This window comes from Heterocephalus glaber, unplaced genomic scaffold, assembly GCF_053883595.1.
Source record: "Heterocephalus glaber isolate CG9 unplaced genomic scaffold, H.glaber_assembly_v1.0 deba00001719, whole genome shotgun sequence".
NCBI lineage: Eukaryota > Metazoa > Chordata > Mammalia > Rodentia > Bathyergidae > Heterocephalus > Heterocephalus glaber.
In genome coordinates this window covers 2,740,089-2,762,602 of record NW_028258432.1, presented here as the reverse complement: position 1 = coordinate 2,762,602, position 22,514 = coordinate 2,740,089, and the positions used below count along the sequence as shown (strand labels likewise).

General features: G+C 42.8%; 1 protein-coding gene and 2 pseudogenes across 4 annotated transcripts in view; 1 reads left to right on the top strand and 2 right to left on the bottom strand.

Annotated features, from left to right (window-relative positions):
• Lats2 (large tumor suppressor kinase 2) overlaps window positions 1-8,845 on the top strand; it is a 68,117-nt gene extending 59,272 nt beyond the window's left edge. For both annotated transcript variants that reach the window (XM_004854865.4, XM_004854867.4), the window contains 4 exons: window positions 232-814; window positions 1,902-2,090; window positions 3,690-3,796; window positions 6,457-8,845. In XM_004854865.4, coding sequence (XP_004854922.1) covers window positions 232-814; window positions 1,902-2,090; window positions 3,690-3,796; window positions 6,457-6,951 — 1,374 coding nt within the window. In that variant the 3' untranslated portion in view covers window positions 6,952-8,845. The remainder of the gene's footprint in view (window positions 1-231; window positions 815-1,901; window positions 2,091-3,689; window positions 3,797-6,456) is intronic.
• Window positions 7,776-12,971, bottom strand: LOC110343921 (phospholipid-transporting ATPase IF pseudogene; annotated as a pseudogene). Its single transcript, XR_002386185.2, has 2 exons — window positions 12,108-12,971; window positions 7,776-10,580 (listed from the first exon to the last, which is right to left on the bottom strand). The product of XR_002386185.2 is annotated as a phospholipid-transporting ATPase IF pseudogene (transcript).
• Window positions 7,776-16,115, bottom strand: LOC147821731 (phospholipid-transporting ATPase IF pseudogene; annotated as a pseudogene). Its single transcript, XR_015446612.1, has 2 exons — window positions 15,935-16,115; window positions 7,776-14,347 (listed from the first exon to the last, which is right to left on the bottom strand). The product of XR_015446612.1 is annotated as a phospholipid-transporting ATPase IF pseudogene (transcript).
• Window positions 16,116-22,514: the final 6,399 nt, after the last annotated feature.

Sequence of the window (22,514 nt, the reverse complement as noted above, 5' to 3'; positions counted from 1 at the left end):
TCCTAAAGTCACCTAGAAAAACAATGCTATCTTGTCTGACCTTTCGATTCCTGATCTGCCTCAGTATGTAGATATAAAAAACAAGAATGATTATTACCTTGCTGGTAGTATATTAAAGCCTTCTTCTGAACTCTGTATTCAGTGTCCTGTCAAGTCTAGAGCATCCCTTGCCCCAGTCACTTACATCCCTGGGATCTCTCTAGTGACTTCTCTGGTTTCCTTTGTCTGCAGGCAGGACTCTGTGAGGCCGAGCAGGAGCAGATGAGGAAGATCCTCTACCAGAAAGAGTCTAATTACAACAGGCTCAAGAGGGCCAAGATGGACAAGTCCATGTTTGTGAAAATCAAAACTCTGGGGATCGGTGCCTTTGGAGAAGTGTGCTTGGCCTGTAAGGTGGACACACATGCCCTGTATGCCATGAAGACCCTGAGGAAGAAAGATGTGCTGGACCGGAACCAAGTGGCCCATGTCAAGGCCGAGAGGGACATCCTGGCCGAGGCAGACAACGAGTGGGTGGTCAAACTGTACTACTCCTTCCAAGACAAAGACAGCCTGTATTTTGTGATGGACTACATCCCTGGGGGGGACATGATGAGCCTGCTGATCCGGATGGAGGTCTTCCCTGAGCACTTGGCCCGGTTCTACATCGCAGAGTTGACTTTGGCCATCGAGAGTGTCCACAAGATGGGCTTCATTCACCGAGACATCAAGCCTGACAACATTTTGATAGATCTAGATGGTCACATCAAACTGACAGATTTTGGTCTCTGCACGGGATTTAGATGGACTCACAATTCCAAATACTACCAGAAAGGTATTATCTTAGGCCCACTGTGTTCACTTTCACATCTGGACATAGCCCAGTTGTACAAGACAACTGTTCCTCTTCCTGGTGGCTCCTACTTATTAAAAAGCCATCCGTCTCTCCAGTATTGTATACTTTGGTTGAAACTCTTCCTTCCCTAGAGGAAGATGATGATATGTGTGGGATTTTTCTTTTTTAAGTTAGTGGAATTAAGTTTTATTACATTTCAAACAATAGGCTATTGCAAGGCCTTTGTAGAGAGTCACTGTTCTGCCCTAGTAAAACAAGCCATAAAAAATGAAAGTCTCGGGCCGGGGATTAAGCTCATTGGTTTTGCCGCCTGCTGTGCAAGCTCAAGGACCCGAGTTCAATCCCCAGTACCAAAGAAAAAAAAGAAAGAAGAAAGTCTCAAATCTGAGTGCAGTGGCATGTACCTGTAGTCCCAGCTACTTGGGAGACTGAGGGCTTGAACTCAGAAGTTCAGGGCTAGTTTGGGCAACATAGCAAGTCTCTGGCTCAAAAAATAAGTCTCAGAGCCTTGCAGAGAGTCCTCTCTCAAAGATATCCTGAATCTGTCTATTGTACAGTTTAATTCCATTTTCTGTAGTTCTGCTATTTGGAGAGGTCAGAGACAACTGGTAATTGTCTTACTTAGGGCTGAGATGCCTGAAATAGCTATTTTAATACCACAGCCCAGTTTTGGGTTTTTGTTTGTTTGTTTGTTTTTGTTTTCTTAAATTGAACACTAACCTTTGCATTTTCTGGAATTGAAATCACTTTTGTTCATATTTTTTGAATCCTCTTAGGTTTTCCACTCTTACTATAAAATATGTCTTGCTAGATAAGTGTTAGCCTTTTGCCACCAACCTGAGAAGAGCTGGGAATGATGTTCCCAAGGTCTCTCCAGCCTGTCTGTCTGCTGTGGTGCCAGCCGTTGCTCCACAGCATGTGTCTCAGAGCCCAGGAGCAGCAGTTGTCTTGTGTACCAACAGCCAGTTGGAGTTACTTCTGTCTTAAGCTATGGATTTGTTACATGGATGCGTAGTGAAAATCCACTTTCTTTTTGTTCTCTTCCCTCACCACCCCTGATTTCCAGGTGAAGGGAACCATGTCCGACAGGACAGCATGGAGCCCAGCGACCTCTGGGATGATGTGTCTAACTGTCGCTGTGGGGACAGGCTGAAGACCCTGGAGCAGAGAGCCCGGAAACAGCACCATCGGTGCTTGGCACACTCCCTGGTTGGGACCCCAAATTACATCGCCCCCGAGGTGCTCTTGCGCAAAGGTACGCCCTCGGTGTGGTCCCACCACAGCTGGCAGTGGGGTGTCTAGGAGTCTCCTCAGCTCTGGCTTTCCAAGAGGCTAAATACTCCCTTCGTGTTTTTGTGTCTAAGACTGAGAGCTGCATAGTCTCCCTAGCAAACAAGCCTCTATCTCTATTGTGGAAATGCCTTTACTTCACGAACCATTAGGCAGGTTTCCAACTACCCCTTCTCTGGAGGTGTGTACAGGGCATGAGCTTTCTACACAGGACATAAGGGAGTGGCTTTGGAACTGGCTTCTACCAAGTTACATGATGGAAACAGCACTAGGATCACAAGGCCAGCCATATTCATTCTCCCTAAACAAAACCACATTTTCCAGTGCTAGCTTAACTCCATGAATTATACCATGTCTAGCACACAAATACCATTTTCCCCCAGTTCTATCTACTGTTCCTCAAACTCCTGGGAAGTAAGACTTGCAGACAGTGGTGCGCTTAAAGTCATTAGTCCTCAGGAAGTGTCTGCTGGATGGATGCTCTGTTCAGTCTCAAATATGACATGTGGGTCAGAATGAGCGAGATCCCCCTCTGCGTGGCCCCTGGCAGCAGTAGGCTGTTGATCTTGTCCTTTGTGATACGTTGCAACATGGGCAGCCTCTTCCGTATTTGGATGTCTGAAGTCTTTGAAGCCAGCCAGGCCCAGTCCAAGTGGAGGTTTTCTCTGTTGGCTGTGGTGACCCCAGGCGGGTTTCTGAACCACATGGTGCCATGTGTGCAGCAGTGATGCCTTGAGAGCCCGAGAACACTACCTCGGTGGCCAGGGAAGGCCTTTCGTGTCCTGCCTTCCCCTGCACAGCATTTACAGCAGAGCCAGCCTGCAGTGCCAGGGGCAGAATGGGCGGGACCAAGGGGAGCAGAGGGCAGCAGAAGTGTCTAGCGGTCACCCCACGGGCAGACCTCTTCACAGCCCAGTTCCCACTTAGCAAGGGTTGGATGACATTGAGACTCTTCTGGCATGACTGGCACGTGGGGGAAACTACATGACCCTGCCCTTTGGTGTCCTAGGGTTGTCCCTGACCCCCAGCCCAGGCCTCTGTGAGGAGCATATGGCTCCTCCCCACACAGAGACCTCAGAGTGAACTGCAGTGAACTGTCCGGTGTCTTTGCCAGGGTGGCCCCCTCCACGCACCCCCATATTCTTTGACTTCTTCTGGATGCCTCCCCAGAAACCTTCTCTGGGTCTCACCTGACCTTTGCTGTCACGACATTGTATGGTTTTTGGTTTCTGTTATTTTAATTTGTGTGTGATCAGTTCTGGTTGGTAACAAGTATTGTTACTAACAAGAGCAGTCCTCTTTTTAAATTAAAGGAACTTTTCTTATAAAAATATCCTGTAGCACAGACTAGTGATTGAAAATAAGACAACAAAAGCGGCCACAGCCCTCATGAGCGTTAGTGGTCCACAGGAGCCCCTGCCAGCCTGAATTTCACCCTCATTTCTGTTGTTCGCAATCCTTCTGCTAACACAAGTCACAGTCAGTCTGTGTGTTCAGGATCTCATTGGCTTCACCTTTGAGGAGACTCTGCCTGCACTGGGACTGAATGAGTTCTGTCTTTCAGGGTACACCCAGCTCTGTGACTGGTGGAGTGTTGGCGTGATTCTCTTTGAGATGCTGGTGGGGCAGCCGCCCTTTTTGGCTCCTACCCCAACAGAAACCCAGCTGAAGGTAAGCAGGAATCAGCACGCTTGCTACAGAGCACTGCACATTCTCACATACCCATGGTCCTTGGTTAGTGCTTGACCTCCTCTTCTTAGTATGATGTGAATGGCAGTTGTAGATTACAGGATTTTTTTTTTTTTGCTTAAATTCTTTTATTGGTACATTTTAGGTATACAATATGTTTACATTTATCATTGGGTGCTTGTACCTGTACATGATGTATCTTGGTTCTTATTTTTTCCCCATTACCAGATTTTTAAAAAGTAGTGCTATCTTTTTAAATGACCGGTATCCAGTTGTAGAATTTCTCTTTTGGTAAGTAAAAAGCCACAAAGTTGGACCATGTATGTGGGTGCCTGAAATTTTATTTACATCATTGGTGATTTGCTGCTTGTTTCCAGGCAAAAACTACTCACAGTGAGGAGCAGTGGGCACAGTGCAGAGCAGCCACCCACCCGGGCCAGCCATGGAGCTTGTCACCTGCCACCAAAATATCCTGTGCTTGTTGGGTGTGACACCATGACTGTTTGCACATGATCAGCCAGGTGGTCAGGCTAGCTGTGTGTATCCCTGATGCTCATTTGAAGTCATAAAATCTGTCAGCTAACTATTGTGTGCTAAATAATTTCATTTTAGAAATGAGAACCGTTTGCCTTTTGAAGTATATTATTAAAGACTGAATTGAGACCTGACATCTTCCCACTGCTGCACGGTGCTAGGAAATTTTCCTGGGCCCTGGGGTCCATGGTAGAGCCTGAATTAATAACCTGAATTAATAACCTTTTAATTTGAAAAACCCTCAGGTTAAAGCTTAGTTTCGCAGTGCAATTGGAATGTAGCATTTTCTGCATTATAATTGAATTGCTGGAGCACTCACTAATTCTTTTTCTGTGGTAAGGTATACATGACATGAAATTTACCATTTGAATCATTTTGAAGTACACTGATTCGGTGGGATTGAGTACATTTACAATGTTGTGTGACCATCTCCACTCTTTCCAGATATTTTCATCATCCCAGACTGAAATTTGGCACCCACTAGAGAGGAACCCATTCCCCTTTCCCACAGACACCGGTAGCCCCTTCTAACTTCTACTCTCCTTTCTATCTCTGAATTAGACCCCTTTACATAAAACAAAGTGGAATGGTACAGTATTGATCTTTCTGTGACTGCTTTATTTTACTTAGCATACCCTTAGTCTGCCTGTTACAGCCTGTTGCAGTATTTCCTTCCTCTTTAATGCTGAAGTAGAGTCGTCTGTATTCGTGCATCACATTCGTTCATGCATTGCTGAATTAGCTGTGTTATTTCCACTTCTTGGCTGTTACGAATAATGCTGCTGTGAACGTGGGTGTACAAGTACCTGCTTCAGTCCTTGCTTTCAGTTCTTTCAGATCTATGCCGAGAGGTGGAATTGCTGGATCATACCATCATTTGTGTTTAACTTGTAGAAAAACTGCCAGACTCTTATTGCCGATAGTGCACATAGATTTCAGTGTATGCACGTCTGTCCCAACCCTTAATTCCCTCTTCTCTTTTCTTTTTTTTAATAGAAGCCATCCTAGTAGGTATGAGGTGGCATCTCCTTGTGGTTTTCATCTGTATCTCCCTATTAATTAGTGGTATTGAGTATATTTTCAGGTATTTATGGCCATTTGTATAATTTTGGAGAATCAACTATTCCAGTCTTTTTCCCTTTAAAAAGAAATTTATTATTTGTTGTTGAGTTGTAAGAGTTGTTTATTTTGGATATTAACCCCTTTTCAAATACGTGCCTTACAAATACATTCTGTGGTCCTACGGCTGCCTTTTCACTTAGTCAGTGATGTCCTTTGATGCACAGAAGTTTTTCATTTTTATAGACTTCAGGTTTTTCTTTTATTGCCTGTGTTTTGGTATCATATCCAAGAAATCATTGCCAAATCTAACATCATGAAGATTTGACCCTGTTTTTTTTCTCTGCATTTCTTGGTTTAGGCTCTACTAAACGCTCCTAGTTATAAAGCAAGCCTTCCAGACAAGCACTCACCTACTTACACACCTTACCCCCTGTCTTGTCACCCTCCCTGGTGGTCACTGAATGCTGCTCTTGGTTCAGCTGGTGCTGAGTATGAACTGTGCAGCTGTGTCTTAGTTTTTCTCTTCACAGTGGACACAGCTGCGTGACAACTGTATTTAACAAACATCCAGATGGCTGGTTGGTTTGGTTGAGCATCATAAACAGGCAAGGCTAAGGTTTAGTCACCTTGATTCTCCTCTGTGTGAGGCTATCTTTTTTCCCTACAAAACCCCCATGACTGTCTCTTGGCTAAAATAAGTATTAAGTGAGTGCTGTGATGACTTAACAGAAATCCATCACCATAGCTGAAAAAATGATTCCTAGCTCAGTCACTTCGTTTTTGTGGAAAGTACAAAACTCTTTGGCTAGCATTTCTGACAGAAGAAAATTAGTATCATTTTGTCTGCATTCAACTTCATTATCCTGTTCCTTGGGCCGGAAGCCACCTCCTAAAACCTCACTGACTTTTTAGAGGGGCTCAGACCAACAGCTGCTCTTTCCGTGCCCTCATCTAACTGCCCCTCGTCACGCCATTGTGTACTGAGACTCATCCCACCTTGGCCTAGTCACAAAGAGAAGCCAAACCCTTGGTTCTGTTGTCTGCAGGTGATAAACTGGGAGAGCACGCTCCACATTCCGGCCCAGGTGAAGCTGAGCCCCGAGGCCAGGGACCTCATCACCAGACTGTGCTGCTCGGCCGACTGCCGCCTGGGGAGGGATGGGGCCGACGACCTGAAGGGCCACCCATTCTTCAGCACCATCGACTTCTCCAGCGACATCCGGAAGCAGCCAGCCCCCTACGTCCCCACCATCAGCCACCCCATGGACACCTCAAACTTTGACCCCGTGGATGAAGAGAGCCCTTGGAATGAGAACAGCGAAGGCAGCGCCCAGGCCTGGGACACACTCACTTCCCCCAGTAATAAGCACCCTGAACATGCATTTTATGAGTTCACCTTCCGGAGGTTCTTTGATGATAACGGGTACCCCTTCCGGTGCCCAAAGCCTCCAGGAGCAGAGACCTCACACTCTGAGAGCTCAGATCTAGACAGCTCCGATCTGGTGGATCAGACCGAGGGCTGCCAGCCGGTGTACGTGTAGACCTGACCACAGGCCCACGCCTGCGTCTTGGAAGGGCAGGGGCCCAGCTGGTTCCTACGTGGTCGATGGGAAGCCTGAGGCAGCCTTGTTTCCACCTAGGTGACTGAGTACATCATTTGAAATTCTGCTCTTCACCAAGAAATCCCCAAGAAACGTTTTAAAAGAAAGTACTCAAGTCTAGCAGATTTTCATTTCGAGGTTCTGGCTGATGGGCGGCAGGGAGGGTCAGCATGGCTTTGAATCGGCTTTTGGGGCCCTTCACTGCATTAAAACAATGTTTTTAAAAATTTAGTACAGTTTAGAAAGCACTTATTGTGTTGATAACCATTTTTTCTTACTAAATTATAGGGATTAACTTTGACAAATCATGCTGCTGTTATTTTCTACATTTGTATCTTAGCCATAGCACTTACTCACATTCGGAAGACAGAAAAACTGAAGAACATGTGATAAGAAATCTCTGTGCAATAATGTTTGAAAAAGATGATGCTCTGCTGAGGTGTCACGGAGACCATTTTATCCACCCAATGGTTTTTGTTTGTATTTGTTCCCACATTTCAAAATTGTGATATAATGTTAAAAGCTGCTTTTGTGTTGTTTTTTTGCATATTATAGTACTATAACAAAGTGTGAGCAAAGTAATGATGTGGGGTGTGGTTTCAGGTGTCTGGTGTGTGGGAAGTACTGTACTGCATGAGCAGGATTTTTCTATTATAAAATTACCATGTCTTGCCGTTCACAGCAGGTCCTGTGAATACATTTTTACTGAGTGTTTTTAAATGAGGTATTCTAGACAGCGTGCTGATAACGTTTTATGTGGGTGATGTCTTTCCTGTGATTGTATCCCTTGCTGTTTTGTTAAAGAAATGCAGATGTGTAATTGAGAAGTGATTTGTATGTGCATGCATGTGAGAGTGTGTGTGTGTGTGTGTGTGTTTAAGTATGTAAGTGTGTCTTGGGTATGATTGGATTCTTTGGGGAACAAATGTAAATGTTTGTCATGCAGCAAACTTTATACATTAAAAGGGATTAATTCAGCTATGCCAAAACATTGAAGTTAATCATGGACCTAGGTCCATTTCTCCAGTCAGTCTGCGCTCTCATTCTTGATGTAGCTGGTATGTGGAATTCAATAAGGACCCTACTACTTAGTGTTTTACTGACAGACTGCCCACACTGAACGGTTACATGAACGTTATTCCTTTTATTGTCTTAGGCAGCTGAGAGGTTGCCACGCTGAATTAAATAAACTTATCAACTTTTGCCTTGTTTTTAGTGTGCTTTGAAATGTCAAATCTCAACTTGATTTAAATAATACCAAGTTTTTCTAGCTTTTGTGTAAAAAAACAAAGATTCTTCAAAGTGACATTGGAATAAAAACAAGCCATACATATTTTCCTAGAATATTGGTGTATATATGACTATATAGATAAACACACAAAATATTCCTTATTTCAAATTAGTATGGTTTCTATTTAAAGTGATTTATATTTGAGTAAAAATTCAATTCCTTTTTGCTTTTTAAAAGATCTGATGCATCCTATTTTTCATTATATTATTCCACATATTTTCCTTAAAATTTTTAACATAATGTATTCATTATTAAATATCTAGGCAACAACACTTATAAGTTTATCAATGTCTAAAAAACATTCTGTGTACTGGTTTACATTTGTATGAATGGCATATTCTGAGGTCTGCTGAGCTTGTATTGTGACTTACAGTATTTTTGCTATTTTATAGTAATAGCCATGTTGTTATTTACAGCTCTCTGACATACTTTTATGTGGTAGGTTCTTTCTCAGGAACTCAGTTTAACTATTATTTATTGATATATCATTGCCTTTGAAAAGCTTCTATTGGCACAATTTATTATTAAAACTTTGAATCCAAATTCTGTGGTTGGCGTCGTGTGTTGGAATTTGAATCTTGCTGTTACCAGCATGTTGCAAACCCCCTCGCCCCTGGTGATTCACACATAGCCAGGTCTGCGAGCTGCTGACAGAGCCACTATCACCAGAGGTAGGGAAATGCTCCTCCCCAACAGGCTTCATCTTAGGAAGGAAGGGCTCAGGATGTGGGAAAGCAGAGTCCACACCAGCTGTTGTGCAATGACACTTTCTCTTCCGTAAAATGACAAAATATGCCTCTTTAGGATTGTTGAATGGATTAAGCAGGGTAACAAGTATATATGGTAGTTGATAAGTCATAACTAGGAGCTAATTTCCCTACATCATAACACAGTGAAATAGGACAAGCACAGGGTACAAACTTCTGCCTAAAATGGTTAAAAATAATGATGACGGTATTAAGAAATGTGGAAAATCTAGTTTACTTTGGGCTAGTCTTTTGAATGGGTGCATTCACATGTTTTAAAAATGAAAATATAAAAGGAAAGAAAAGTTTCCTACTTAATTTCCAATCATTTTCATCTCCCTGAAGACAAATGATAGTAGTTGTGAATCCTGAAATAAAATTATATGTAGTACACATCATAAGGAAATGCCTATTTTTTTGCCACTTACAGAAATAGAATATTATGTACATTTTTGGGATTTTTTTGCATCTGTTTTCTTCACTGGGCAATGTGTGTTGGCAACTGTATCAATATGGAAACTTTTGTGTTGTTTGCTGGGTAGGGCTCCCTACGTGCCAGGCAAGTACTCTGCCACTGAGCTGCATCTCCAGATCTCTTCATTCTTTATTTTTACCATATAGTATTCCATTGAGAAGGCATAATCAAACCAGTCTGGTACTCATAATTAGTTGTTTCTGATCATTTCCTATTATATTGTTAGAATAAATGAACTTGTTACCATAATTATGTATGTGAAAGTAAATCTGCAATACAGATCGCTGAAGGTGGAATTGCTAAGTCAAAAGGTGTGCTTGAGGGTGTATGTGTGCGTGTGGTTTTTTTGTTTTATGGTGCTGGGGGTTGAACAGAGCCTTTATGCTAAGTTACATCCCTACCACCATTTTTTATTTTTTATTTTGAGACAGTCTTGCTAAGTTGCTAAATTGCCAGACTGAGCTTGAACTTCAGATCCTCCTGCCTCAGCCTCCCAGAGTGCTGGGATTTCCGGTGTGCACCACCATGCATTGGCTGCTGCATTTGTGATCATTACTGCCAGAACTCCCTGTGTGGATTAGGGAGCCTCCCCTCAGCCCTCCTGCACATTTTGCTAGATGTGCCCCGAATGCCAGGGCTGACTCCTCAGTGGAGCTGTTTCCCAGGGGTTTTGCTGTGAGAAACTTTGAGGGACAAAGTGATGTTTTTCTCAGGACAAAGCTTTGGTCACTGCTTGCTACAAGCTCTTGCAGCAGGATCCATCCCATGGGACTTGGCGGTGAGAGGAACTGATGCAAAGATGCTCAGTTAAAGTGAGCTAGTGCACTTGGGCTTTGGGCCAGATACCAGAGTCCTGAGAGACTCCTTGACTGTTTCTGCTGGATGACAAGGGAGAGAAAGGCTCTGAGCAGAGGGTTGCAGCAGCATAGCCGGCCTGACTTCAGCTCCTGTGAGTCCTGGTCAGATGTGACTGGGATCCACTAGGAAAGAAATAGCTTGCTCCATTCTTTCCCAGCTTCCTCCTTCACATTTGTATGCTGTGTGTTTCTTGCTAAATCTAAAGGCAAATAGTAAAGATACAAACATTAGCCAGCACAGCAAGCCCCTGAATCTTTTGTGGTCTAAACCATTTTTCAGTTGCCTTTTTTTTTTCTTTCAGTACAGTGCTGGGGATGGAACTCAGAGTTTTCATATATTCTAGGCAAGAACTCTATTGCTGAGATATATCCCAGCCCAAGTGGCAAATTTTCAAAATAGAGCTTATCCAATTCATACTATTTCCTCCGAATATCATTTATAAACCAAACATAATACCTCACTAACTACCTCTTTTTACATTGACATACAAAATTATATTTACCAGGTATAATATGATGTTTTGAAGTATGTATAGAGGAACAGTTACCTAATTAACATACATTATCTCACATAGTCTTGGTAACTGTTTTTTTGTTTGTTTGTTTGAGACAGGGTCTCATTTTGTAGTTCAGGCTGGCTCTGAATTCATTATGTAGCCCAGGCTGACCTCGAATTTGAGGTGATCCTCCTGCCTCAGCCTCCCGAGTGCTGGGATTACAGATGTGTGTCACCATGCCCAGCACTGTTTTATATCAGCAAATTCTAGCATAATCATCCAGAGCTTTGCTGTTAAGTGCTTATTTGTAAACAATATTATGCTCAGCTCAGCATTATTTTGTGTTTTTGTTGTTTGTTTTCTCAAGAAATTGTACTTCTTATTTGATATAAAAGAAAGACCATTGTAGTCCCTTATAATAAACACAATCTGAAGGGTTTTTTTTAAAGCAACCAATATTAAAACAGTTTTCTGTGGAACTCTTGAATGTACTTGTATTAAATGCCTAAGCATTGGTTTTGTTTGGGCTTAGTATTAGTCTCCATAGTCTAGGATACAGTAATTACAATAAAGGCACTATAACAAAATTCCATGAAGCCAAAAAAAAAATGGATGAAGAAGTTATTAGATGTATATGTGAAACAATCAGTAGTATTCAGATGTGCATCGCATAGGATATTTGTAAAGGATACGTGCTAAGACCTCAAATTCCAAATGTGAAATTACAAAATAATGTGTATATACTTTCACTTAGGTAGCTAAAATATAAGTATTTCTTATGTGCAACTTTACAAGTTAACTGGCTTTCAACTTTCTGCTTGCGCTTGATAGCCACTTTTAACAAAGAATTACTATTTCAAGATGGAAGAATAAGCTGTGATCAACAGAACCACCTCAAGGTGCAGAGGAATTCAAGCTTCTGAGTCCTTCGCTTGTTAAGTAATGAAAATATTAGTTACTACAGTTCAAATTCGTGTTTCAGCAATACCACAACTGCTAAACAATATAGACTTTCTAGGTCATTATGAATATTTGAAACTTGAGTATTTACTCTGAGAATTCTCTAAGTCTAATGTACATGGCTAAAATTCATAGTACAGGAAGTGACTGATTCCTAGATTAAGAGTCATATATTGCATACCACCAAATGAAGCTATGTAAGGCATTAATCTTTAGCGGATACTCTTAGATCTAAATATCTTAATGGAAGTTTTTATAATATATACATACTTTTGCTTTCTGCAGTGGTGCCATACGACAGCATGATACAGCCGAACAATTTCTGCAAACTTCCATAAATAGATTTTCATGCTTCCTGAGTGTAATAGATAGCCTGGTCCCATCCACTACCAGCCCATACTGAGTTACATGATCCCAGTTCTTCTGGCAAGCTGCTTCACCTGTTCAGTGCATTTGTTGTCTGAATTCCGGTTAATAAGTTCAAGGATGGCAGGCCGGGGTTTTAGCTTAGTGGTGATACCACCTGCCTCGCAAGCGCAAGGTCTCGAGTTCGATCCCTGGTACCAAAACCAAAACAAAACAAAACAAGTTCAAGGATGTTCATAATTCTATGAAGATGTTCACATGATAAACTCACACTAACAGTGGTTTCATGTTTATCTCCAGTAAGTACCCATACTTTGCTACCAGCTATTTTCAACGCTTCAATAGTTTCTCGAACTTTTATCTTGTAATCTGTCTTCTGCTGTAGCCCCAAGTAATATCAGGTCTTTCTCTATGAACTGGAAGACTTCAGCAGTTTCTCTTCCCACTGCTGCAAGGCAGTCCTGGCTTCAAAAAAGCATCTGTCTTCTCATAATCTTTAGGTGTAAACTGTCTATAAGCTAAACACAGAGTTCTTAGCCCTTTCAAAGCAAATTTGTCTACATGAATTCTGGTTTTCTCTATTTTTCCACCTATGCAATTAGGAAGAATTAGGAAGAATTCTGCTCCTTTAGCAAATAAAAGCTTCTTACCTGAACATGCTTAAACAATTACATTCATTCTCCTACAATCTGAATCAAATTCCAGAACATGAAGCAGTTTTTACCATTCCAGTTTTCCAAGTATTTTAATTTCCATAATGTCTTCAGAATTACCTTGTAAGATGGGCTAAGCTGCTAAGGTAGGATAAACCACTAAGAAAAGTTTCCTTCTGAAGAGTCAGGTGTTGGTCCTTCAGGTACAAGTCTTACCACTGATTTCTTGGTATTTTATGCCATTAATTGAACATTTCCAGAACTGCATCTCATATTCTGTCAGTGTTTCAGTTTTATCTGTAAACACATAGTCCACCTGTCCAAGTTCTTCATTCAAATCGGAAGTACTGACTTGAGCTTTCTGATTTGATTCCTCATGACAGAGATCAAGAGCCCAGCCAATAAAAAATAATCTAAGAAATTTCTGCATTACAACTGTTACATATAATGAAATTGGAATGATGAAACTGTAGAGTATCAGAAAAGCAAGGAAATCAGAAATAAATCTCAGAATCTTACTACTATATCTTTGATGTTCTGTCTTTTGGTTATACCAAGGTTTATCCTATTTTCTTCAGTTTGCTATGTATTTTTCAAGTACTGATGATAGCTTCAGAAATAAAGATTATTAGACATATTATCAAAAATGTGTTCATTGAATTTTTTTCCACAGTGGGGTTTTCTGTGACTTGTTCTTATAATTTAATGCCATCTTAGTTTGCATTCTGGTGTATACAACAACACCAAAAATGTATTTCAAGTTTTTTAATCTGGTTCCATGAAGTAAGAGATTCTCTGGCCCTAGAGGCCTTAAAATTTCTTCCATTTGCTGAGTTATTATCATTCATCACATGAATCTGTAGAAATCTGCTTCCGGTTGCTGGCATTCACAGCTACAGGACTGTCCAAATTGGGAACTGCCTGTAATGGCTGTTTCTGGAACTGCCACATGTGTCTTTAGGTTTATTTCTCCATTCACACTAGCAGTTGTAATGTGACATGAACCACAAAGTCAATCCAAGGAAAGAAGTACCAACTCTGCAGGGAAGATTTCATCTTTGGCTATGCGAACAATATCACCCACCCAAATGTTTTTTGATCTAGTTTTCACAGGGGTACCACTTTGAACAACATAAACAGGAGCTCCATTTGCTTCATTATCTGAGTTATGTCATAAACAGTCTTCATATCCCTGCTTTATGGTGGTTACTGTTATCACAAAGAATAATGGAAGTCCACTGGTAATTGGACTGGTATGTGTGTCAATCATAAGCTGAACCAAGAATATAATAAAACAAGAGCTTGCCACTCTTCGGAATTGTTCAAATAAAATTTTTGGAACAAAATTCCACACAGTGTACTTAGGTGAAGTTATCCAGTTATCTATAAATTTCTGAGGTGTGTAAAGGCTGTTCTGAGGAAACCTGTTGGCTATGTAAGTGGTTCTTGTGTCACTTTGATGGGGTGCGTCAAGGCCCGGGCACTGCCAGACTCAGCGCCACATGCCCTGCCATCCCTCCATTGCGGCCCCGTGGGGCTGCGGGTGGAGTTGCAGGAGCCAGAGCGGGCAGCAGGCGCAGCCCTCCGCTCTCCACCGGGCCGCCTCACACCCTGCGGTCCCCATCCAGGCGCGGGGGCCTGGAGTTCCTAGAGGCGCGGCCCCGGTGCCGCCTGGGCCTGGTGCAGCCGAGTCTGTTGCTGCACAGCAGCGGCCTTCAAGATTTCAGTAGGTTATCGGCCATTGTTTCATCCAGAGCATTTTGATCCCCTTGCCCCCTCCCTCTTCCTATACTCTAGTTATACAAAATAGATCTTTTGTTTTAATACCAGAGGCTCTTTTTTAAATTTTTTCCATTTTCTCTCTTGTAATTTCAACTGATCTTACAACTCACTAAATCTTTCCTCTGGCCCTTCCATCCTGCTCTTAAACCCACCCACTGAGGTTTTCTTTTCAGTTATTTTTTAGTTCTGAAATTTCCATTTGGTTCTTTTTATAGTTTCTACTGCTTTGCTGTCTTCCTATATTTTCATTTGTTCCTGGAGTGTTTGTACTTGCTCACTGAAACCTTTGTTGTTTTGTTTTGTTTCTTTGAGACTGGTCTGGCTATGTAGTTCAGGCTGGGCTAGAACCCACTGTTACCCAGGCGGCCTTCAACTCACAGTCCTCCTGTCTCAGCCTCCAAAGTGCTGGAATTACAGGTGGGTGTCACCACGCCAGCTCCACCGAAGCCTCTTTTATAGTTGGTAGATTTTTAAATCTTTTATAATTCTAATAGCTCTGTCATGTCAGTGTTGGCATCTGTTGATACCATTCTACTGTTTTGAGCTCATTCTTTTTCCTGCAGATAGATTCCCAAGGGAAACCTAGACACTTATACTGTTTTCTGAGACTCTGGATCACATCTTCCAGCTGGGCATTGCTTTGTCTGAGAGAGGCAGGCATGCTGCCTCCTTGCCTGAGAGGGTGGAAGTCCCGGCCCAGCCTTTGACCCCTGGGGTCAGGGAGACTGCTGCTCATGCTGATGGGTGGGAGGCCTTCTCTCCCCACTGTGTCCCCTGCCAGGGGACATCCTCAGTACCACTGAGCAGTGGTAAGTACAATCCTTACTCTCCAGGAGGCCTCCTCACACTTGCCCTAGTGGGAACGGGACACCCCATTATCCCTGGGCAGTTACCAAAATCCAGGCTTCTCATTTCTATTTAGATCCTCAAGGGCAAAGACGTCACCTGCCAGCAGGGATGGAATACCACAGGTCTAAGAGGACAGCACTCTAGTTTTGCTTTAATCCTTGCATTGACAGAGTATAAGCAACTAGCGTCCCACTTGGGTGATGGAGAATGCCCGATAGGACAAGAATAACTGACACATGGTATTCTTACCCTCTCCCAAGATGTCACCAATCAAGGCACACCACGTGGCTAATCCCAGATTCAACCTCAAAATCCATCTCGGTGCTTGAGCAGACCTTGTCAGTTAATCAAACTGCGCAGTTGTGCTCAACCTGCATGCCACTCTTGGTGTGGTAATGCCGACCTCCTCCCTTCCCCTCTTCTTCCTTCCATCCTGTCCTTCCTCACTTTCTGTCAGTCTCACCTCTCTTTCACTTTCCCCTGCCTCCAGCGCCCCTGTGATCAAGGAGATCCGCAGTCGTCTTATGCCTTGGTCTTCACTGATGCCTTTGTTAGCTTTATTTTTAAATTCCACCAGCCGGGTCATATAGGAAAAGAAATCCTGGGGGAAGGAATCCTCGGCCTCCATTCAACCCCAAACTTGTATAAATTTGGTTACATGAGAACGTGGGGAGATTTGTGGTTTTCACCATTATCTTCAGAGCTGGTTTCTAAGAGATGCCTCAGCAGCTGGCGGGGTGACAGCAGCTGTGCTTTTAGTCTTCATAAGATGTTTTTTGGGGAAGAAAACACTCTGCTAACAAAACGAGTTTGAAGACCACTGTTTAGGGGATTGGTAATATCCTTTCTTTTTTGCTTAAAATGCATTTATTTTATAAATATAATATGTTTTTTAAAAGTTATGTTACTAAGAAAAGTCATCCCCAGCTATATCCTGGCCCCTAAACAACCACTCTCACCATCGATGTTATTTCTTCTGGCATTTCTATTATGTCACAAACACATTTATAATGATATTTCTTTGTTTACTTATTTTAAATATCTTCTGTCCTCTGCACATTGTGGTCATTCTCCTATCTCACTCCAAGTTCTCTTTCCTAAAATTTTTGGTAAAATCAGTTATCAGTAGGAATATTATTAAGACCATGCGAGAAGGTCTTTGAGCTGCATAATGTACTTCAATAGAGTTCCTTTTTTGTACGAACATTTGTCCTCTTGTACCTATGACCTTATTTCTTTAATTTGCTTTGTTTGCTTCGAACCTATAGATTTGGTTTTGTTGTTTTATTTTGTTTTTCCTTATTTTTAGTGTAACAAAAGACAGTTGGGGGAAAAAGATGGAAAAGAAAGAGGAGGGACAGCTCCTGTTTTCCTTTCCAATTTCTGTAATGGATCTGTCCAAGACCAGGCTGTTTTCCAGGATCACAAATCCTCATCTGTCTCCTCCTGCAGTCTGGATGAGCCGCTTTCTGAACCTGACAAACAGCTAACATCAGGAGCTCGCTTTGTCTCTTTCCTGGCTTTGATCCTGTTTTCGCCAAATACCGCATCTTCCTTTTTCTTGATCTATGCCTGGAAAAATGTTGAGTCTCTGCTTTTATGAAAATAGCCTTTTCCACTTGCCTCAAAATATGAGGAGGCATAAATTCTGGGGTGAAAACTCACTCTGCAGTTTGAGGGACTTGTGTTCATTCTGATCTTTGGTCCTGTGTGAGTGGCCTCAGCCGTGCATACAGGCTCATCTCTGCATGCACTTCACGGCGCTCTTCCTTGCTACACAGCTTGTTTTCATTCATTTCACTAGACACTGTCAGGGCCTTCCATCCAGAGTGCGCCCTCAGAGTTTGGAAATCTTCGCGCTCACTCTTTGACCCTGCCGTCTAGCCTTAACCCCTTTGGCTGCAGGCAGGCTCTCCTCCTCTGGCCCTCCGCGGCTCTTAGGGTCGTCGGAGTCTCACGAAGACCAAGTCTGTTTCCCTCAACATTTAGGCCACAACAGTTGTTGTACCCAGTGAGAGAGAAGCAGCCAGAGCCCGGTATTCAGTCCACACAGGAGCTGGTCACCGGCCGGGCCGAGCCCAGCATCGGACTCGAGCCTGGACTCGGGGGAGACTAACATGTTTTATACACCTTTGAGGCCAGCGGTTTCTAGGCCCCCCTATGGGATAGAACTAGCAAAGCAAGCAAAAGGCACAGAAGCAGAACATCCTGCTGTTAGAACATTTGTCAAACAACAGTTGATTCATTGTTGTTTCTAAGAGACTCTAAGGGGAGGAGGTGTCTAAGCTTCCTCCTTCTGAGTTCATCTAAAGGGCAGGAAGGTGGGTCGTTCAGCAGCAATAGGGAGTCTGTCTTGCTAACTAGGGTCCTTCAACAGTCAACATGGGAGACCTCGAAAGGTGTGGGACTTTCTCCCCACTAGCAAGCAGTCAAGCCGTAGCAGCACCCACCAGCTAAGTGTTAACTAACCCAGTTCCGTTCTAACACCAGCTACCTGGAAATAGCATCAGACCCCACAAGCTGAGGATCAGTTCCCAAGAATGTCCCCTGCATCAGAGGCCAGTCACAAGCCCCATACTGTTCCACAGGAGTTTCTGACCAACTGGCAAGAAATTAGGGTTTCCACAACTCCCTCCTTGGGTTCGACTGTCTCGCTTCAGTGGTTCCCAAAACTCAAAGAAACACATTGACAGGTTTATTATAAAAGATGCAGGTGAAGAGATGCATGGGGCAAAGTGTGGGGGAAGAGACAGGTGCTTCTGCGCCCTCTTCAGGAGCACGGCCCTCCACAAGCTCCCATGTGTTCAGCCGTGGGCATCCTCGTCCTTCTGAACTCCCATTGAGGCCTCATTGTACACACAGGATTAAGTCCATCCTGGGCCACGGTTGAGCAGTTAACCTTCAGCCTCTCCTACCCAGAGGTGTGGGGTGCAGCGTTGAAAGTCCCAACCCTCTCATCTTGCCTTGGTCTTTCTCGTGACCAGCCCCATCCTGGAGCTACCGGTCCTCTCATTAGCATACAAAAGATACTTATTTTAGGATTCCCAGGATTTTAGTAGTTGTGCCAGGAAATGAGTACAAAGACCAAACTTATAGTTTGCAATATCACAATGCCCTATCCTCTGTGCCTCTTCTTATTCCATTTTCTGGAAGTTTTATTAACTTTATCATTTGGATTTTATACTAAATTTTTAAAGTTTATCTTAAATTTTGGGCTAGACATTCTTTTTTTTTGGTGCCAGGGATCCAACTTGGGGCCTTGCACTTTGGAGGCAGGTGGTGGAACCACTGAGCTAAATCCCCAGGCCTGGGCTAGATACTCTTTTTAACTCCCAAAAGTTCATTCTTATTTCCTAATTAATTTGTTCTTGTTTTATATCTTCAATATTTATCTTTACCATTAAGCTGTTATTTCAAGTGTTTCTTCCACCACTACTTTTCTAATTGTTTCTGTTAGACAAAATGGCCGCAGGGAGGTCTGTTACTCAAAATGGCACCTGCTTCTCATAATCGGTCCATTTCCTCTCCAGGACGGTGGAACTGAACTTGCCACCCCACCCCCCTACTCATCCACCAATAAGTTTAAACTTTGTCACCTGCCCCAGCCATACAACACATCCTCAAACACTGTGATGCTCTCCTGCCACGCAACCCTTTATAAACCTCACCCAGTTAGTGTGTGTGTGTGTCTCTGTCTCTCTCTCTCTCTCATTCGGGACAGCCTGGCAGCTCTTTCCCCCAATAAATCCCTGCCTCAGGTGCTTCTGTTTCAGCTCAATTTCTTTCAGTTTCTATTTCTGCTAGGTTCTTTTTATTTGTGTTTGCTTTAGTAGGAGAATTGAACCTAGAGCCTTCACACTAAACTACATCCCTAGCCGCCCCTCCCCACACCTTTTTTTAAATTTCAAGACAGAGTCTCCCAAGTTTCCCAGGCCAGACTAGAACTTGCCGTCTTGCCTCAGCTACCCAGAGTCCTGAGGTTACAAGGATATAACACCATGCCGGGCTGCTATATCTTTCTGTTTTGGTCTTTCTCTTTCATTTTGAAGGCTTAAGTGACTCTATCTTTTAAACATAATTTTATTAAAATGTAATTCACATACTATAAAATTCAACCATTTAAAATATGCAACTCTGAGGTTTTTAGTGTACTTACAAAATTTATCATCACAATTTTAGATTTATTTTTTTTTTATGGAATTGGGGATTGAACCCAGGGCTATCACATTGAGTTACATTGATACAGGAGGAAGAGATGTAACTCCCAAACCTGCTAGGTATCTGAAACGCGAGTTTGTGTTCTCTAAAATCAAAAAATGAATTCTAGGAACAAGGGAGGTTAAGAGTAGAAAAAATTTTTTGAGAGAAAGAAAGCTTTTGTCTAAGAGAGACAGAAGGGGAACCAGAAAGTGGGTTGCTCGCTCACCCAACTTCTCAAAGGTGTTTTATGGGACAAAGCCATGAAGTGAGGCGGGTTCAAGGTGGGAAAAACTATAGTCAACTAGTAAGATTACAAGCACAGTTGCTTAGGTAATATTTGATCCAATGAGAAGTTACAAGGTGGACAAAACTATGAGCAACCAATAAGATTACGACAAGTATAGCTGCTTAGGTAATACTGATTAAATGGGGATCCAATGGGGAAACAAGTCACATAGCAAGAACACAAGGAATGAATGAGGATTTTCAGTGAAAAAGGCTGGGTCAGGGATCTTTCTTGGAAGATCTTTGTCCCCCACCCAGGTGATTGATACCTATTTAGAATGTCAATCACTTCTATTCATCCTTAAGGGAAGCACATGGCTGTTGTAGTTTCTCTTCTTTTACAATGCTGGCTTTCAGTGACTGTGTCTTGATTGTCCTCCATGTTGGCTCAGTTGTCCTCCATGTTGGCTTCTCATGCACTGGCCTTGTCTAACTGCCTACAAGATATCCAACCAACTTACCTATCTACAATAACATCCCTAGCCCTTTTTTATTTTGAGAAAGAGTCTCTCCATGTTGCTAAGTTATTTACACTAGGCTCAAACTTTCAATTTTTCTGCCTCAGCCTTCAAAAGTGCTGGGATTACAAACCAGTGCCCCTATGGCTGGCTAGAACATTTTAAATCACCCCACAAGAAGCCCAATTTCCTTTAAAAACCACTCTGAAATCCTTCTTTCTGCCTCATTGTCCACCTCAGACTACCTCCAATCTACTTTCTATCTGTATGGATTCATCTCTTCTGGGTCTTTCCTATAAATAGAATCATATACTGTGTGGTCTGTTGTGCTGGCTCATTTCTTAGCACAGAATTCCCCGAGATCCTTCCATGCTGTAGTGTGTGCCAGCACTTCATTTCTTTATAGTCAACTACATTCTGTTGTATGGATAAGTAATATCTCATTTGTTCATTCATTAGTTGATGGGCCTTTGGGTTGTGTCCACTTTTTGGCTATTAGGAATAATAGCTATGTGACAGGTCCCCTGAGTTGGACCCCTACCCAATCAGAAGGGAAACCCCCACAAGTGGACCCACTACCTGCATTTACAGGAGCATAGCAATAACAAGAAGCCAGCAGCTGCCCCGCTTAGCTGATTCTATGAAAACCACAAGAGACTTGCTGTACCCACCACAGTCCTGTTGCTCCTACCACTCCCCTATTTATCAGACAGCCCACAGAGAGGTGAAAGGTCACAGCACAGCAGGTGGGCAAATAAGACTACAGACCTGACAGGCTTGTTCCAGGCATGTTGAGAGTGAGCTTATTACAGATAGGTAAGTTAATTAGAAAAAAAAATTGTTTTCCCAGTAGCTGGGATTGAACTCAGGACCTTGCGCTTGCCAGGCAGGCACAGTGCCACTAAGCTACATCCCCCACCCAGTTAGAAATTATTATAAGGCAGTTAGACAAAGCTGGGCCCTCACCATAGAAAAACAATTCAGGCACATTGGCTGGCTAGCATTATGAAAAAAGAGAAACTACCACACCCATGTACTTCACCTAAGGATGAATAGCAACTGATTGATATTCTAAATAGGTATCAATCACCTGGGTGGGGGATGAGGACCTTAACCCATCCCTTCCAGGAAAGATCCCTGAGCCATCCCTTACTGAAAATCCTTGTTCATTCCTTGTGCACTTGCTACATGACTTGCTTCCCTATTGGATGCCCATTTAATCAATAATGCCTAAGCAACTATACTTGTTGTAATCTTATTGGTTGATCATAGTTTTGTTCCACCTCATATCCACCTTGTGACTGGACCAACACTACCTAAGTAACTGTACTTGTAATCTTACTAGTTGACTATAATTTTGAAGCTGCCTCACCTCGTGGCTTTGCTCCATAAAAACCCCTTGGGAAACAGGCTCCCTGGGCAACCTGCTGCAACCCACAAATCGTAGGTCCAAAGCCAGGGAGAGCAGTGGGAGATGAAGAAAATACAAAGAAACCAAGAAGGATATATACCAAGATTATGCTTGAAAGTTGGGACCAGGTGGAACCATGGCTTGTCAGGAGCTAATGGCTGCCTGGAGTACCATGTGCTCTTTATTTATAGTGGAAGGCAAACAGGAAGAGAAGGCATGGCAAATAGTGCTACATGGCCTATGAGGCCTAGGTGGAAGGTAGTGTGAGTGTTTCCTGATTGGATCATGCGCAGGAAGGAAACAGGGATGGACACAATGTAACTGTCTCCTGGGGCTGTGCCATCCAGGGTCTACAATATGATTGTCTGCTTGACTCTAATCTATGGAGGAGAAAGGGAGTAGGGAGTAGAAAGGGAGCAGGGAGGAGAAACAAAGGGTCATCTTCAGGCTCAGCCTGCAGCAACAACCCACTTTCTGGTCCCCCTTCTGTTTCTCTTAAACAGAAGCTGTCTTTCTTTCAATTAATTTTTCCCGCTCTTAATCTCTATTGTTCCTAGAATTCATTATTCAATTTGAGAGATCATGAACTTGAGTTTCAAATATCTAGCAGGTTTGGGAGTTACATCCATTCCCCTTATATCAAATTGCTTCCCTATATCAAGCTTGTTCAAAG